This window comes from Nannospalax galili, unplaced genomic scaffold, assembly GCF_000622305.1.
Source record: "Nannospalax galili isolate Female #2095 unplaced genomic scaffold, S.galili_v1.0 scaffold158, whole genome shotgun sequence".
Taxonomy (NCBI): Eukaryota; Metazoa; Chordata; class Mammalia; order Rodentia; family Spalacidae; genus Nannospalax; species Nannospalax galili.
In genome coordinates this window covers 2700074-2719891 of record NW_008345290.1, presented here as the reverse complement: position 1 = coordinate 2719891, position 19818 = coordinate 2700074, and the positions used below count along the sequence as shown (strand labels likewise).

General features: G+C 38.0%; 1 protein-coding gene across 2 annotated transcripts in view; it reads right to left on the bottom strand.

Annotated features, from left to right (window-relative positions):
- Klhl7 (kelch like family member 7) overlaps nt 1-19818 on the bottom strand; it is a 73322-nt gene that overhangs the window by 27682 nt on the left and 25822 nt on the right. For both annotated transcript variants that reach the window (XM_008841461.3, XM_008841462.3), the window contains exons 2-7: nt 17782-17884; nt 16731-16824; nt 16167-16291; nt 8835-9010; nt 6055-6229; nt 2416-2558 (exon numbers count right to left, since the gene is read on the bottom strand). In XM_008841461.3, the coding sequence (XP_008839683.1) occupies nt 2416-2558; nt 6055-6229; nt 8835-9010; nt 16167-16291; nt 16731-16824; nt 17782-17884 (816 nt within the window). The remainder of the gene's footprint in view (nt 1-2415; nt 2559-6054; nt 6230-8834; nt 9011-16166; nt 16292-16730; nt 16825-17781; nt 17885-19818) is intronic.

Here is a 19818-nt window from a genome sequence, read left to right as displayed (position 1 = left end):
CTTTTTAAAATTTATTTTTACGTAAGTGCTCTGCCTGCATGTAAGTGTACCCATATTGTGCAAAGCCCAAGGAAGACAGAAGAGGGTGTGGGATCCCCCTGGAACTGAAGTTACATACAGTTGTTAGCCACCATGTGGGTGCTGGGAACCAAACCCAGGTCTGATGTAAGAGCAGCCAGTGCTCTTAACCATGGAGCCAGCTCCTAGCCCCCCTCTATTATACTTTTTAAAACTTCTGTGCATGCAGGTACACATGCATGGGTAGGAGCATGTGTATTTATATGAGTATGCTGTGTGAGTGGATGCTGGAGAACTACCTTGGATGTCATCCTTAGGAACTTCCTTTCAGACACGGTCTCTCATTGGCCTGGAGTTCAATTATTAGGCTGTCTCTACCTACATAGTACCTGGAGTTCACTAATTAGGCTGTCTCTACCTACATAGTACAAGATTATAAACATACACAGCCATATGGAACATTCTTATGTGGGGGTCTAAGGATGGAACTTAGGTCCTAGTGCTTAAGCATTTTATTGAATAAGCCATTCCCCAGCTCCTGTCCATTTTATCTGTAGAAGGGAAAGTCTAAAGTCAGTTTTTATCAATTTGAGGGCATAGTTAATGGTTTACTAAGATGGACAGAAACTCAAACAAGAACGCAAGACTGATGATAAGGTTAGGTGGGCTTCCAAAGGACACACAACTTTATGTTCCATAATAATTTTTATCAGAGTATTCACAACTGCAAAAATGGTCTCTTGTGTACAGAACTGCATCTATATCTTCCTACCCTAATTAACCCAATGGGCTTATGATGATGATGATGAATGATCACAGAGGCACAATGCTTATGGAAATCATAGCTCCCTATGGATAGTGTGGCTACCCATTACTGGCTAGTGCTAATAAAACACTATCAGCAATAGTGTCCAATCCTAAATCCTTAATTAGGTACCAATAATTTAAGAGAACCAATTACCCAATATAGGCTAACCACATTGGGAAGAGACAGGTGAAGCCATGCTTTGTCTTCATGGGAACTGACACTTAATATGAATTTGTATTAGTCTTCTGCTTTGACATCCCCATATGTTTTTATAAATGTCTGTATAGCAAAATTTCCTCCAAGGACCTATTTCACATAAAAAAAGTACCAGGCAAGTATCCTAACTTCTTTGTCAACCAGATGCTTTAGTCTCAAGTATAAACCATGAATCAAAAATAGGGCATACAAGCTGATGAGAGACTATTATATGCATAGATTCAGCAAGTGTTATGGATACCACCTAGAAAGTCTGGGGTGTTATCTTCTAGGACTGTGATATTTGCCTTACCCCAGCAATCTATGCAATATCAGAAAAATATGGTATTACTTTTTCCAAACACAAACACAAAGGAACAAGAGGGAGAAATGAGTAGACTGTTTCAAGATAGATAAAAAATTGTATCCCTAGATCATACTCTGCTCATACAACTGGCATTAATACATAGTGGAAAGTAGACTAAAAGCAGTAACTGTTTCTAGAAAGTTGGATTAAACGTATCTTGGGGCTAGAGAGATGGCTCAGCAACGAGAGCCCTGGCTGTGTTTGCAGATGACCTGGGTTCAATTTCTAGCATCCAAATGGTGGCTAACAACTGTATCTCTAGTCCAAGGGATTTGACATCCTCTTCTGGCCTCCTCAGGCACTGCATGCATGGATACACTTAACATACATGCAAGCAAAACACTCATACACATAAAATTAAAAAAAAAACTTAGCAAAAATATATAATTATCTTGATTAAACGTAATTTTTTGTTCTATAAGCCGATTTTTTTTTGGTCTTTTTGAGACAGGGTCTCTCTGTAGCCCCAGTTGTCCTGGAACTCACTTTGTAGACCAGGCTGGCCTTGAACTTACAGAGATCAGCCTGCCTCTGCCTCCGCCTCCCGAGTGCTGGGATTAAAGGCATGTGCCACCACCCCCGACTAAAAAAAAAAAACAAACTTTTAAGAAATGTAATATTTTTGTTTTTTTGTGACTTTACATTTTCCAAATTATCTATATATATAATAAATGATAAAGAAAACATAAGTAATCCCAAGAAACAGATTTTCATTGAAAATAGCACCTAATGAAAAGAAGGAATTAGAATGAATGCAAGGACTTGCTAACCCAGTTAGGAGAACTGGCTTACTGTTTCTTTTGTAGTGGTTACTTTTTTACAGCACTCTAGAGCAGTAATGGGGAAATCTGAAATTTAATTCTCCATTTTCTTCCCTGTAAAACAAACTTTAGGTATCTCATAAGGTATGAGAAAGAACAGCAAAAACTAACACCACTGAGGGAATGAATTACTACTTACTACACAGGATATGTGTCTATATGTGTTCAGTTCTTTAAAAAAACAAAATGAAACTAAAATTAGTTACCTTTGGGTTAAAATATCTACAAGACTGTGGCTGGGAGCCTCCAAACAGGGCGATGCGGTAATCATGTTTCTTTCTTCTAGGCCTTGTGCCACCTGCAAGCTCTTCTCGATCCTCTGGAGATAGCAGGTGGTATCTCATTCCACCTGTACAAAAGTAAGTAGGAAGTCTTCAAGAACTTCAGGTACTAACACAATGCTTTGAAAAGGGAAAGACTCATACATAATAGTGCATTTTTTTCCTCCTGTAACTTAAAAATCTTTTTAAATCATCTTCCTATAGTGTTCAAAAGAGTGAGGGGAAAGATAGAGGAGAAATACTGTATAAAGACCTTCAACCTAATCAATTCATTATTCTAAGACTGCATCACCCACTTACTACATATCAATGACTCCTCAAGACTAATTGCCAAAATAATAATCAGTGAAATCCAGATCTCTTAATCTACTGATTCTCGACCTCCACGCCTCCCAGGTGCTGGGATTACAAGTGTGTGCCACTACTACCAGTTCTCAGTTTTTGCTAGCTATTTATTTATAATTTATCTGAGATAGGGCTTCCCTGTAGCCCCCACTAGTCTGGAACCTGCTACACAGACCAGGCTAGCCTTGATCTCACAGAAATCTGCCTGCCTCTGCCTCCTGACTGCTGGGAATAAAGGTGTGCGTTCCCATGCCTAGCTCCAGTGCTCACTTTAACTGTATATTACAATCACCTGAGAAATCTCTGCACTTGACTGTAGGTTCTCCTACATACCAATTAAAATCTCTAGTGGAGGCAGCAGGCCATTGGTTTGTTAAAGGGCTCCTTTTTACTCATCATTTAAATGTGATTCAAATAGTAGTGGCTTCAGAATTTGGGAGTTTGTTAGAATCCTACTGCCCAAGACCTATACCAAATCATATATGTACATAGCAAAATCCCAAGGTAACTCAGATGTACCTAAAATTTTGAGAAGGACTATCTTAGATGACTTTCAGATGCAATAAGGATTCAGAACTATTATCTACCTGGCACCTTTTCCTTTAGCACTTCCTTAATTGGTAAAGAGCCACTTAATCAAAAAGTTAACTTTAAATCAATATGGAGAAAATGGATTGTCTATCAACGTTAAGACAATGTAAGAAAAAAAACTGTACTCCTATCTAGTCTGTACCCCTATTTTAGTCTCAATACAAACTGGAATATATACGTATTTTTAAAAAATCTCATAAATGCACTAAAAAACCAGGTTTTTAAAAAAGGACTAGAATGGGGAAGCTTAAAAATAGGAGTCACAAAAAATGTTCAACCAACTGTGTGACTCTGTCCCCCCTAAAAGAAATCAAAATATAGTGACAAACTAGGAAAATATTTATAACAGAAAATAAAACCACAAAGATACCCTAGTAATAAGGGTAAGTCCAGCAACTTGACAAAAAATTAGATGAAGTACCTGTCCTAGTTTGTTTCTTCATTGCTGTGACAAAATACTCTGACCAATACCAACTTGGGAAGGAAAGAGTTTATTTATCTTACATCTCCCAGGTCATAGGGAGCCCAAGGCAGGAACTCAGGGCAGGAACCTGGAGGCAGGAGCTGTAGCACAGGCCCATGCTCAACCTGCTTTCTTAAACAACATCGGCCCACCTGCCCAGGGGTGGCACCACCCACAGTGGGCTGGGCCCTCCCACATTACTCAACAATCAAGAAAATTCCCCACAGACATAGCCACAGGCTGGTTCAATGGAAGCAATTCCCCAATTGAGGCTCCCTCAACCCAGTGTCAAGCTGACACTAAAGCCATCCAGCACAGTACCTGTACACAGTTCATAGGAATACGATTATCAAGCATATAAAAACATGCTTGACTACTCTATTTAAGAGAAATACAACTTAAAGCCATACTTTTCACTTTTCGGACTGGATATAGTCAAACTGTTTTGAGCATAGGGTTGTAAGAGTCCCCAAACTGAGAAGCTTGCTCCCATGCAGTCTGATATACTTGTTTTAATAACTCTTACTTGATTCACACGTAAAGTCACACATTTAAGAAAAGCTTCTAAAAATAAAAATAGGAAAACAATACTCAAAGATAAAACAGAAAATACAGGCAACATAGAAAATTCAACGGCACTAAAATGACTACTTCAGAGCAATAAGGGTATTCCAGTCATCAAATAAGAAATTAATAAATAAGCAGAAACTCAAAAAACAGCTGAAATAAAAGATTTAAAAGAAAAAAATCAAGATTAAAAGATTAATTCTTAGAAGAGGACCAAGACAGTGATAGAACTAGGAGAGAGGAAGATCAGATGGCTAACCAATGGCTGAAGAGCCACAGTATTAGTAATTAACTGAGAAATCTGTATAAAACTGAAGATCTCTGGCTAAGGAGAGAAAATGCTCAACTTGATTTTTAAAAAAAACATGTACACATAATACTATAAACTTTCAAAATATTGGGATTAAATTAAAAAATTAAATATTTATATGAGGATAAAAAAGTAGAATCCGATTGACACTAGCATTCTTAAAGCTTACCATTAGTAGCCTGAAGGTGATGGAGCAAACCTTCTAATGTCCAACTGAAAAATTGTTTTCAACATTTTTTTTTTTTTTTTTGGTCTTTTTGAGACAGGGTCTCCCCTGTAGTCCCAGCTGTCCTGGAACTCACTATGTAGACCAGGCTGGCCTTGAACTCACAGAGAACCGAGATCTGCCTGCCTCTGCCTCCCGAGTGCTGGGATTAAAGGTGTGCGCCACCACGCCCGGCTCAACATAATTTTATATCCAGTTTAATTAGCCTTCAATGTTTTATAGTGAAATGAACATTATTTACCAACCATATGCTCTGTATCAGGAACCTTTTAGAAGATGTGTCTCATCAAATAGAATTTAAAAAGGGGGAGCAAAATACGGTAGAGCACATCTGTAATCTCAGCACACAGGAAACTAAGGCAGGAGTTTCAGGCCAGCCAGGGCTTCATAGAGAAAGTTTCTCTCAAAACACACACACACACACACACACACACACACACACACACACACACACACACACGAACAAAGGGGGAAACCTAGGATCCCTAAAAGAATAGACTGAATACAGAAGAAAAGGGCTTCCCAGGACAACTGCACATCAGGCATGAAAATAAAAAAATTGGCAATTATTAGTTCCAGACAAAAAAAATCTGTTTAAGAAAAAAAAAATGTGCTGGACTTGGTGGTGCACATCTTTAGTCCCAGCACTCGGGAGGCAGAGGCAGGCAGATCTCTGTGACCTCAAGGCCAGCCTAATCTCCATAGTGAACCCAGGCAGCTGAGAGACACCCTGTCTCAAGAAGACCAAAAAGAAAAAAAAAAAACCAAACTAAGATACTATTTAGTTAATAAAACAGCAAATTCTACAAAGAGCATGGAAGCTATTGTGTACAAAAGCAGAAAAAGTCCAAGTAATCTTTACCTCCTGACACTTAAGTTCCTATAAAATAAGGGCTGAGGCTAATCCTTTCCAGGGAACTGAGAACCCAAGGGATTAAACTGTCCAGGAAGACAAAAGTACTGAAGTTTTTCCCTGGCTAATGAGTCTGATCCATTTGAATGGGATTTTAGTCCATGAGAAATGGTCACATGATCAAGATATAAATGGATAAAACAACTTACTTATCACCATCTTAAGGCATTCAGGATTGTCTTGAATAAGTGGTTCAGCTTGAACTGTTTTACTTAAGAAATTCTTTGATATAAGAGGAAATCTGACTTTAGCCAGGATGTCAACCATGAACGGCTGGCGATTAGGCTCATCATATTTCAACCACCTCACTGCAGCATCATAAACCTAAGAGGGAAAAACAGCATAGTTAAATTCTTAGATGGCAGCAACATTCCAAATACCTATTTTCACTCTCACATTGAAGGAGAACCCTGTAAGGAGACACTTATTCTTAGTATGTTGTCCAAATATTTGTTTTCATAAACACCTGACTATACTCTAAATAGTTTATACACTACTTTAGTAGCCTTATGAACAAAATACCTTCTATAAGCAACTACTAATACATATAATGACATGGAGGTTGCTAAATTGTAATTTTTCTTTTTAAAAAAAAAAGATTTATGTTTCCCCTTAGAGTAGAGAAGAGGGCACGGGATCCCACCTGGAGTTGTGAATCACCTGATGTGAATGCTGGGAACTAAACTCAAGTCCTCTGGAAGATTGGCAAGTACTTTTAACCCCTGAAACCAGCTTTTGAGTCCCCCAATTTTTGATTTAAATAAGCAAAACACAGTTTCTGTCTCAGGAGACACATGATACTGAAATAAGTCTATTGTCCAGTGATAGTTGAAATGTATACTCAGTACCAGAAACGTGTTTCTCAAGAGGGCCTCCATCCCAGGAGATGCAAAGGTTACCTTATGTCAATCTCATATTTCTATACTGTAAACTAACAGATTTATCTGCTTCTAGAAATTTTAAGATACAGAAATTCTATACTTAATACAAAATAACTATTCATTTAATGGCATGGAACAAGTTCAAGTTCATTAATATAATTTATAAATCATTAAATACACTATAAACATTTCATATATACACACTCACCTACTAAACCTGTTTGAGCTAATTAAAAAATTATGGGAATTGAAATTTTAAAAAAGAGCCTCTTTATTTTTGAACATGTTTAGATAACTTCTTGGCTTTTTAGCTAAGATCCTGTGTGTAGAAGAGATTTAGAGAAAAACTGCCAGGAGTACAGAGCTCCTATCTTCTTGGTACCCAGTTACTGTAGATTACCTGTCACCTCAATGAACCAATACTGTTGCATTAACTAATAGCCACACTATTTTTATATTTCTTGAGTTTTTATCTAATAGTCTTTTCAGTCAGACAATCCCATAAAGGATGCCATATTATACTTAAATCATTAAATCACCTAAGGCTTCTTTTAGACTATGGAAGTTTCTTAGATTTCCCTTGTTTCTGATAACCTTAACAGTTTTGAGCTCTGGTCGGGTATTTTTCATCATGTCCCTCAATTTCAGTTTGATGTCATTAAACTATCAATATGTTTGGAGGATATGCCATTTTATTACATTAAGTGTGCATGCAATCGATATGACATCACTGATGACCACCACCAGCCAATATTTGTCAGATTTTCCAGCATAAAGTCACTTTTTCGGATTTATTTTCATTTTATGTTTATGTTTTGACTGCATGTATATAAGTGCACCATGAACATACAGTGCCTGTAGAGGCCATTCAGATTCCTTGGAACTGAAGTTACAGAAGGCTGTGAGCTACCATGTGGGTCCTCTGCAAGAACAGTCAAGTGTTCCTAACTGCTGAGCCTTTCTCTAGCCTCAAGTTACTTTTTCTTTAGTTGCATAGAATTCAGTTAATTCAGATGGTAGAACTGATCTTTTAATCTTCCCTTTTTGAGATAGGGTCACATATTGTGACTAGTCTTAACATCTTGGCTCAAATGGTTCTTCCATTTTAGCTTCCTGGGTAGTTGGAACTTCAGGCATACCACTGTGCCTATCATGAAACTGAGGTTTTTCTTTTTACCTTGTGAGAGCCTCAAAGTTCAACCTGTCAACTTAGAAATTCTAGGTCATGAGCAACACAGAGGAAAAGAACATAGCTTAATGTAAACATTTTTAGAAAATAGCAACTCAAGGCATGTGATCTTATACCAATACACTCATTTCCTATTGCTGCTATCACAGTGACTTAAAATACAGAGAAGTGTGGTTAAAATAAGGATTGGGTAAGACTGCATATTAATGTGCTTCCATACTCTGCTCCCAAATGTCTTTGGCCAATTTATACTTCTAACACTTAAACTGATGGCTCTGGAAAACGCAGTATAAAACAGGTCATACTGGGCTAAAAATCAAAGTGCCACAATATGGCACTTTGGCCTGGAGGCCCCATAGGATAAACAATTTCCATACCTTTTTCAGTTTCTACCATCTGCCTACACTGTGGTCCTCCCTCCACCCTCCAACCAGCAATGGCTGGTCAACTCTTTTGCTTGTTGTAGCTCTTCTCCACATTTAAGGATTCTTATATTATTGGACTCACCTGAATAATCCTCTTATTTTAAGATTCTCATCTTAGTCACACCTTCAAAGTCCCCCATACCACATAAGGTGACATAGGCTTCCAGTATTCTGCTGGGTGTGGTGGCATACACCTTTAACCCCAGCATTTGGGGATACAGAGACAGGCAGATCTCTGTTTGAAGCCAGTGAGTTTCAGGTTAGCTGGGGCTACAGGGACACCCTGCTTCAAAAAACAGAAACACAAACAAAAAGAAAAAAAACCTATCCTCTCCTAATACTAGACTTTTCCTTGTCATATATCCAAACATCAGGTATAAGGAATCTATGAAGAAATTTTTATTACCAAAAAAATGCAACCAGGCAATAGTTACCTGATCCTCTGCTCTCACAGTCAGGGTGTCCTGGCTGAGAAGATGTGTCACTCGTTTGACATCAAGCTGTAGAAATTCATCAGTTTTGTAAACTTCAGTAAAATGCTGATGAATAAAGTCATCTGCTGTTGCTTTCAATTCAGGACAGTCCAGACACTCTGCAAGTACACTTATACCTAAACAGAGAGGAAGAAAACAAAACAAAACAAAATAAAACCAGAAATTGCTTTTAGAAAAAATATATATGTTCTAGTACTTGTGAAGATAATGCTGGAAAATCCCAAGTTCAAGAACAGACTGGGCTATAAAGCAAGACCCTTATCAAAATCAAAATAGTGTGTGTGGGGAAGAGGATGAGAAGGGATAAAGAAGGATTTCAAGAAACTTAAGTGAATTTCATAAACTTGGGTCCTTTTCTGTTCCAATAATCTATTCTTATGCCAATATTAGACTCTCTTATGCCTGACAGTAATAAGACAATATCAATGGATCACCAAACTTTTCTTGGTTGTTTTAATTTATGTTAAGATGTTTAACAAGTAAGTATCACATTCTACTTAAAGATTGTGTGATGATTTTTATGACTATTCCATGAACTTTTGGAGTGCTCTGGGGGACAACTGACTTCTGCTACATGGACTAAGAGGTCCACTTAAAAACTTGCTGACACTGGGCTGGTGAGATGACTCATCAGTAAGGGCATTTGCCACCAAGCCTGATCCCTGAAACCAACATGGTGAAAGGAGGGAGCCAACTCCAAGTTGTTTTCTGACTTCCATAGGCGGGCGCTCTCTCTCTCTCTCTCTCTCACACACACGCATCACATGCATGCACGTACGCACGCATACACACAGGCATGCACGCACAGAGTGTAATTAAAAAAGAACTTGACATTTCAAGTTCATTCCACTGAAAGCTTATTTATGACACCGAAGTTTTGTTACATTCTTCAATATAAATAAACAATTTTTTCATACAAGCTTTGTATATTTCCCATTCAGTTTTTCCCTAGTTTTGTTTTGCCTCCCCTATTTTTTGTTTTGGAAGGAGTTTTTTATGTTCCATGTAAGGAAACAAAACACTGTCCATAAGCCAAATCCAGTCCACATGTTTGTGTGCCACCCTACGGGGCTAGTTGGTATTTTCATTTTTTACTTCTAAAGGTTTTGCGGGGGGGGGGGGGCGGTCTGGGGGGGGGGGGGGGGGGGGGGCAGTCTGAGGGAGGGAGGAGGATGGGTGGGGAAACAAGATCCACAAATGCTCACAGGGCCTAAAACATTTGCCACCTCTTCCTTCACAGAAAGTCTGGCAACCCCTCTTTATAGCTCTTATAGATTATTTTGGTGTGTGAACTTGCAATAGGCTTCCTTTCTAAGATTTAGTGAGTTGTTTTCTCCCTGTTTCAGTTATATGTTGTTTTTAACATACTGAGTTTTGTGAGGTTTTTTTTTGAGACAGTGTCTCACTGTGTAGCCCTACCTGACCTGGAACTGGCTGTGTACATCAAACTGTCTGCCTCTGCCTCCTGAGTGCTGGGATTCAAGGTGCCACCACGTCAGGTCAACATAGAATTTTGATGCTTTCATTTTTCTGCCATAAAGAATCATCACTAATCAGGCTGTCAAGCAACCTGTCAGGCTAGCTGGCATCTCTGGCTCCTCAGCAAAAATGCACTGACTGATGTTATGATATTCTGGATGTTTACAATGAAAAGAATCTATTTCTATCTTCTTACATCAGAGATATGATACTTTACTAAGAAAGATTTTGGTTTAAGATTTTATTATTTCAATTTTTTACTTATTTGTGAATGAGGTCTCACTATGTAGTCCAGGTTGACCTTGAACTCACAATGTTCCTGCCTCAGCCTCTTGAGTGCTAGGGTTACAGGCATGTGCCACCCCAACAAGCTAAGATGTTTTCATTTTTTCAAATATCACGGATACCAAAATTACAAAAGTACCTTTATCATCTGTTGCTATGATTTTAAAATTATTTCTCTTGTTAGTAATTTACGAGACTTCTTGACATTGCAACTTATGAACTTGTTGGTAAATTTTGAGATTTCTTGACACTACAATAATTAAAAGGTAATATTTCTAAATAAAGCTTACCAAGTCACAAAGTATTATTATTAATTAATAAACTTTAAATAGTAGTTTTAAGCTCACAGCAAAGCTGAAGAGGTCTCTTAGCTTTCCTGCCATATACTCACTAACCTCCACTAGCAGTATTTTGCACCAGAGAGGACAAATTCCTTTAAAAAATATATTCATTATGGGATTTGAAATTTTCTGGCATTAAAAAAGGGTTCTGCAAGAACAACCAGTGTTCTTAACCACTGAGCCATCTCTCTAGCCCCCCAGCACCCACATGGCAGCTAACAACTGTCCAGAACTCCAGTTCCAGGGGAACCGATGACCTCTTCTGTCCTCCACTGGCATTGCATGACATGGGTGTACTTACCTACATGCAGGCAATACATGCATACACAAAAATAAAAACAAATATTTTTTTAAAAAAGGGTTCTATGTGAAACTAAAGTTTTATGTACATTTGTATACGCACACACACACACACACACACACACACTCACTCACACCTTCTTTGTTCAAAGTTGGCATTAGGCAATCCTATTCTAGTAGAAAGAATGAGCTGGAAAACTTCTACCTCTTTTACTGATTTAGAATAATTTAAATAAAGTTTGGTTCCCAGCAACCCCACAGTGGCTCACAACTGCCTGCAACTCCAGTTCCAGGAGATTTAACACCCTCTTTTGTCCTCAGAGGGCATCACAAGGCATGTGGTACACACACATGCATGCAGGTACTCACAACAGTAAAATAAATCTTAAAAACAACAATAACTAAAGGAATGTTTTATTTAGCTTTCATTAAAGACTGAATTTTTCTTACCTCATTGAGCAGGATGCGCAAGACTAAGGTGGCCGGGTATGGTGCACACCTATAATCACAACACTCGGGAGGCAGAGGCAGGTGGAGCTCTATAAGATTGAGGCCAGTCTGGTCTACAAAGTATGTTCCAGGTCAGTTGGGGCTATAGGGAGACACTGTCTCAAAAAACAAAAAACAAAAAACAAAAACAAAATCCCAAACCAACCAAAACAAACTCCTACTTTTGTTACATTCTGATCTACTGTGCTCTTATTGCCATGTTTTCTGTACTACCTGTAAGTTAATTTTGAATACTTCCTTAAAACTACATTATAAATTACTCTTCAGTTAAATTTACAAGTGCTGAAAATGCGGTTAGAGGAAACAGGTATCCTGTTTGTAGTCAATTTCTTGTCTTATCCCACTGTATTTAGGGGATAGGGTCTGTGCAACTTCTCTTAGGTACTCTAGGTTTTCTGTTGCTGGTGACCATTATTTGTAAATACTCCAAGGGAATATGAGAACAATTTGTATTATCTGATCACAGTATAAAACATTCTGTAATATCAATCTAAATAAGTGTTATTAAAATACTTTTTAAAAGCCTGACTTTTAAGATGCCTAGGCAATTCTATACATCTATAGTCTCTCTATAAATTCCTTTTTTATAGAAAAGGTCAGCTTATTTTTCTTATCGCTAAGAAATCCAACCAGTATACCTCTCTTGGTGAAGCTTGCACTTTCATGATCCAATCATCTCAAAGATGGAGACCAAATCTTAATACAAAAGCTATTTTGTGAGACACTTCATATTCAAACCACAAGAGGAAAGAAATAGTTAATGGTCTTTTTCTGTAATCTATTTTTTTTTTTATTTATTTATTTATTTATTTATTTAATTTACTTATTTTTTGAGACAGGGTCTCACTCTTTTGCTGTGGCTGGCCTGGAGCTTGCTATGTAGATAAGGCTGGCCTCGAACTCACAGATATCTGCCAGCCTTCAGCTGCCCATGTGCTGGGAGCAAAGGTGTGTGTCAGAACACACTCATAGCTTGTAAATTTCTATGTTTTTTTTTGGTCTTTTTGAGACAGGGTTTCCCAGCAGCCTCAGGTGGCCTGGAGCTTATTATGTAGACCAGGCTGGCCTTGAACTCACAATATCCACCTGTCTCTGCCTCCCAAGTGCTGGGATAAAAGGCATGCACCACCATGCCCGGGTATGTTGGTTTTTTTTTTTTTTTAATTGTGGTAAAAGACACAAAACAAAATTTACCACTTATGACAATACATTTCATGATTACTATCCAGTTCCAGAACATCATCATTATCCTAATCCTAAATTCTCAATCTTTAGCATATATCTGAGGAATACCTTTGTTAATGGGTCAGGCTCCTTTCTCAGTATAACTCAGTCCAAGTTTGTTTTCTTCTGCTATTCTTTGACTTTTCGCTTTCCCTCCATCTATTCCTTCTAGAATGCCTGCTTCACATTAGTGTTCCCTTGTCTTCCTCTAATGTCTCTTCTTTCAATAATGGCTTCCTTTTCTTTGCAGTTTTTTAAAATTATGAGGCAGTTTCCCACTTTATGTTTAATTTTAGGAGTATCCACTTTGTTGTTCAATTTGATAAAATGTCAAAACTAGAAAATCAGAACATCTTTTCTACTTTTTAAGCTCCTTTCCATTTCCTAATTTAAAAACTTACGCGTGCTTTGCCTTACAAGTATATAAGTGCACTTGTGCTGTGCAAAGCCCAAGGAGGCCAGAAGAGGGCATCAGATTCCCTAGAACTGGAGTTAAAGACTGTTAGCCACCAACCATGTGGTGCTGGGAATCAAACCCAGGTCCTCTGGACAAGCAGTCATGCTCTTCCTAATTTTGAATTTGTCTTCAGGATCTATTCGTTTTGTCTGTTTGGTGTGATTTTGGGGTCTCTCAAACTACTAAGTTTCCTTGAACTTCTTAGGATTGTTTTCTCTTGTTGTTTTGAGACCAGGTCTCACCAGATAGCCCTGGCTAGCGTAGAACTTGCTATGTAGATGAAACTGGCCTTGAATTCTCAGCAATTAGTCTGCCTCTGCCTCCTGAGTACTGGTATATAGGTGTGCAACATTATGTCAGACTGCTTTTTGCCCAATTCAATCTGTAGCTATGGGTTGCCTTACCACTTGTAGAAGTCAGATTGTTGGGATATTTGAGACAACAGAGAAACAATGGGTGGTGAAAACTAAGGCAGGAGCTCTCTAGTGGCTGGCAGTGGCACCTATGCTCAGAGCTATCCAGAAAGCAGGCAGTACTCTCCCATCCCCCACTCCCAACAAATTACTGAGGCATTTTAAGTGGCTCAAAGCCACTGTTCTTTTTCTTTCTGGAGACAGGGTTTCAATCTGTGGCCCAGGCTGACCTTGAACTAGTGGTAATCCTCCCACCTCAGAATCATGCCTAATTAAATCACTGTTAGGCTCACGACTGGGCTCCTTTCTAGTTTGCTGGGCTATCCTTCCTCTTAGCTTTATAAACAATGATGTCAGCTCAGTAGCAGAGTGCTTGTCTAGCATGTACAAGGTCCTAGGTTCAATCTCAAGCACCACAAAAAACAAACTAAAAAGAGGCAAAAGCTCGTATGTTCTTTTCAGAATCTTAGAAGCACAAATGCTAAGATGTGCTCAGCACAAACCATAGGTTCTACACTATGCTTTGTACCACCCCTCTCTACTTCCTACCTGTTTTTTAAGACTTTTTTGTTTGTGGTTGAATCATCCCAACAGAAAATTTAAAGTGCCTTAAGGAATTAAGGAAATACATTTAAGTCTTCATCTTCCAAAAATATCTTTTAAAGTAACTATGTTCTATAAATACACTGTGTGAAAATATTTATTTATATAAAGGAAAACAGCTTTAAATCTTAGGGATATAAAGCTTGATGAATGGAGCCCTATATTTATAGTGTATAAATGAAATCTCATTCCAGAGGGAGTTCTTTTTGCAGAGATAAGAGACAGTCTTTTTATTTTCTAATATGGGGATATTTTTACCATTCTGACCCATGGCTAACCTTAGTCTGTTCACCTGCATGGCTCTTGCCTGCACCATCTAATACAGTTCTTTCTCTGGATTCTAGACCAGCCTCATTTTTATCCCTTTTGCCTGGTTTTTATTCTCCCCTGAAATTACCGCTTCCTTTCTGCCTGTTTTCCAAGTTTTTTCCTCCTTAGGCTTAGTATGAGTGTGCTCCCAGGAGTACCAAGTGCCCTGAGGGAGGGAAGCCTAGGAAACATGGGACAGAAGAGGTCCAAGCATCTCCCGGAGCCCTCTGCCCCAGCCTTCACCTTCTAGTCATCGGCACCCCTCATCTTTCCCTTGGGTCAGAAATCTTAGCATTGACTATGCTCCCAGGCCACTCTAGTTTCTTGATTCGACGTCTCTTTTCTCCTTGTTGTCCTGGAACTTCAGCCTTCTCTTCTTTCCTTAAAGCCTTTGAATTACAATATGGGTAGGAAAATGTAATTACAAAGAACTGAGTGCTTGCTCATTGCCACTAAGGATCATCTCATAGTGGAACAAATGCATATAACTTTAGGAAACTCTGACATACTTTCCCCACTTCTTTCATCAAGTATAAACTACTTACTTTAGTAATAGCTCAAAACGAAGATCTATAGCAGTTTATCAATTAGCATCTTAATTTATGATTTAGGGTTTTTATGTTTTCTAGTACAAAACAGAATATTTGATAGTGGAGAGACAGCACTGTATATTAAGCAAGCATTAGATGACTTTAACTTCAATCCCTTCATGTAATGATTATGTGGCTTTAGGCAAGCTATAAACATGACCTCAGTCTTCTCATCTGTGACCAGGTTTAACATATCATAAGCAGCAAGAAAGGAAACATTCATGTTTTTCATATAACACTGCTGCTAACAGATGGCATCTTCATTTGTAATCCTTGATAAATGGACACTCATCATAAAAGCCATACTGTACTTTGGAAATCGGTGGCACAGTGGTTATTGAGCTTGTTGCCCAGGCTAATACGTATCTATAATTTCCTCTTAAATTTTATTACTAAAAAAAATTTCAATAGACAATATTTTCTCAAAAAAACTTTTTTTTGATTTATTTTTATTTTATGGGTATGAATGCTTTGCTTGCTTGTATCTTAAGTGCACCTGTGTTGTGGCAGAGGTAAGAAGAGGGCATCGGATAACTTAGAACTGGAGTTACAAACTGATGTTAATGGTCATGTACCCACAGGTTCCGTTCCGGAAACCGAACCCAGGTCCTCTGTAAGAATAGCCAGGTCTTAACCTCTGAGTCATCTCTCCAGGTCCTAAATGAAGATTCTTATCACCATGGTTTTGTTCTTCATTAAAGTATACAATGAAGATTAAAAAAAAAAAAAAAAAAAAGACCCAGGAATCTTATATTGCTTACCAAGACAATTTGAAGCATCAACTTGCTCTTTCAAAAAATCAACACACATTTTCTTCACAGGTTCAATCTGGTACTGATTTGCTGCATCTAACAAAGACTGAACATTGTTGCTATTCACAGAAATTCTGTAAATAAAGTGAATATTAATTTCATAATTTAATTTTTAAAAATATTTTATTATTTCTATGTGTATGAGTGTATTGCCTGCGTGTAGGTAAGTGCATCTGAGTTGCGCAATATCCCTGGAAGACAGAAGAGGCTGTTGGATCCCCTGGAACTGGAGTTATGGACTGCCATGTGGGTGCTGGGATTTGAATCTGGGTCTTCTGCAAGAACAGCCAGTGTTCTTAACTGCTGAGCCATCTCTCCAGCCCCATAATTTTTTAATGATTTAAACAAAATACTACTATAGAATATATTCTAGTATGGCAAAGGAGTCTTAACTCCTCCATCTTTACAGTTTTTTGTTATGAAGAATCTGGAGAACACCAATTTGTTACAACAATGCTTTGCTGTGGTAGAGTCCCAACATTACTCCTCTAAACAGAATGATTCTTAACTTACCTAGCGGTATAAGCAAATTCCACAAGCTGTTCAATAATATCCGGTTCAGCATCTTTAAGTTCTACTTCAAAGGACTTAGATTCAAGCATGTTAGCTGACAGGAAGATGAGAAACATAAATGGCATCAGTACCACCATGAATTTAACTGAGAAACTAGAATATTCCAATTAAATATGGGAAAGGATAACAAGACAGAAATCTCTGGAAGAGAGAAAGTGAAAATTAACTCTCCACATTTGAGATATACCTTTAACTAATCTAAGAACTTACTGAAGTATGAGTGAACAAAGACATAAAAATTTATCTAGTTGTTTCCCAATTCCTAAAAGTAACAATTCACATTGTTATGAGTAAAATGCCCCTGATGTATCTGGAATAAACACCTGAGAAGAAAAACTATACAGCTATCTACTACATACAAAGTTCTTAATTCCCTAGAAATCTTCATAGGTAACCAGAACACTAAAGACAAAACTTGAGGCAGATATGTTATTTAACTTGATTAAATCAAACAGTAAGAGTGAGGTAGGTATAGTGGTGCATGCCTGTAATCCCAGCATGTAGGAGGCATGCTGTAGAAGGATCACTGAAACTTCCAGACTGATCTACATCACAAGTTCCAGGCCAGCCAGGGCTACAGTATAGCAGCATCCTGTTTCAAAACACCAAGCCTCATAAAACAATACTAAGGACTGGAACCAGGACTTGGTCCCAGGTTTTACTCAGAATACAGGGTTCTTTACACTACAGAAAGCTGTATCCACCCCCCCTTCCTATCCCCAACTCCTTTTATGTTATAAATTGTTAGATATAATACCATGAGATATAGTTGTTCCCATGTCTTTCTGCCCCAGATCAAGAAGAAAACCCTGGGCCCTTAGGGCTAATGAAAAGACTTTTTAAAACTCTTTGATTAGTCATCATCTGATCACTTTAAATCTCTTTAGTGTTCTTAAGTTCTAAACTGCTTTAAAAACTAGGAAAAATACTTTTACTTAGACTCCATTCAATTTTCATAGAAAAAATGAAGTTTTTACCTTAAAATACTTACTTGTGAACATTAAGTTAAAAAAGTGACTAGCTGCAGCAAGGACAACACGATGAGCAGGTATCTTTCTTTCTTGGACCATGAGGATCACATCGCATAATGTTCTCTAATAAAGAAAAAGTGTATTAAGAAAGCGCTCACTAGCCCTAGCTTAGCAGTATATATAACAAAGCAGGTGCTTACCAATGCTTTATATCTATTTTCTATTTAAACCTAACCTCCTCTTCCTAAGATAGCCATCAAAGCTCTAATGTGATTCAGAATGCACAGAGAGGATGAACTAAATGTCCCTTCAGCAATCTTGCCATAAATAACTTCTCTCAAACACACTTCTGACAAAAACTGGACAGCAGCCAGTCCTAAGCTGTGATTTCTGATCAAGACAACAGCAATGTCACTCTAGCCTACTGAAAGAAGGCAGGTCTACAATAAACAGCTAAAAAAAATTTTTGAGGGGGAGAAGGTAGATTACAAACTCTCAAGGGTTACCATAAATCTTGCAGATGATGTTTAAGGAAAAGTAAAATGTCCTTTCTGTCAAATAAAATATCTACAATGAAGCTAAAGATATTATGCAAAGTTAGGCTGACAGAAAAATTTGGTGCCTACAATGTATAACCACTCTACTAAGTGAGGCAAGCAACATATTCTGAGTTTTAAAAATTGTGTTATAAATCTGGATAATGGTTCAGTTGCTTAACAGATACTTTTTCTAATTTTAAGTATTTCCTTAAATAGCAAGTATTTTACTATATTACTATTTATTTTTATTTTATGTGTATGAGTGTTTGCATGCATGTATGTAAGTGTACCCATCTTGTGTGATGCCTACAGAAGCCAAGAGGGGTGTTGGGTCCTCTAGAACTGAAGTTAAGGACCATTGTTAGCTGTCATGTAGGTGCTAGGAACTGAGCCCAGGTCCCTTGGAAGAGCAGCTAGTACTCTTAACCAGAGTCACCTTTCCTGCCCCTATTAATTTTGAGTGCTTACCATTTCCTATTTATTTATTTATTTATTTATTTATTTATTTATTTGCATGCATGCACACACAGGTATGTGGGTCCAAGAATGTGTACAGAGGCCAGAGGAGGATATTAAATGTCTTGGTCTATCACTTTCAATTCTTTTTTGATCTATTTATTTTTATCTTATGTCTATCAGCATTTTGCCTATGTGCACGTGCACCCATGCCATGCAATGCCCACAGAAGCCAGAAGAGTGTATCTGTACTGACTGGTTGTTAGCCACCATGTAGGTGCTGAGAACCAAATCTGGGTCCTCTGCAAGAGCAGCTAGTGCTCTTAACTCCAGCCCTGCCATCTTATTTTTTGAGATGGGGGTCTCGCAATGAATCTGAAGCTTGCTGTTTTGGATAGGCTGACTAGCCAGGGAGCTCCCAGGACCTGCCAGTCTCTGCCCTCCAATGCTTAGGTTACAGATACATGGGGCCATGCCCAGCTTTATGTGTGTGCTGGGGATTTGAACTCAGGGTCCTCTTGCTTTCAAGGCAAGTGCTCTTAACTACTAAACCATCTCTCCAATCCTCTAAATTTTATTTTGTGAATAAAAATCCAAGTAAGATGCTAATGCTTATAAAGAAACAGGAAATGAGCCCCGTATTCCACATCAAAATATGCCAAGCAGCAAAATCAAATTATTTAGTTCTTATCAAAATCAGCTAGTTAAATTACTTGACTGGGAGCCAGAAGAGGAAAAGGTAGAAAGGCAGGAACTGGAGAGGGAAAACAGAATAGCAAGCAAATCAGTCATACTGGATTAGAGAGCTCTCACAATGAATCAATCTCTGGCTACCGATTGGAATTTCCACAAAACATAGGACTAAACAAATAAAAAGTATTTCCAGAAATAGAAAATATGTAAGTAGAATGAGCTTACTTAAGCTAGAGAAATGGAAATCTTTGTCTGCAGGTAATTTTTAGCCTAAGATGAATGTGCAGCTGGATATTATTATTCTATGTGTAGGGGTGAAGTGGAGGAATCATTTGTGTCTAAAATGGTACATTTAACAGTACTGCAATA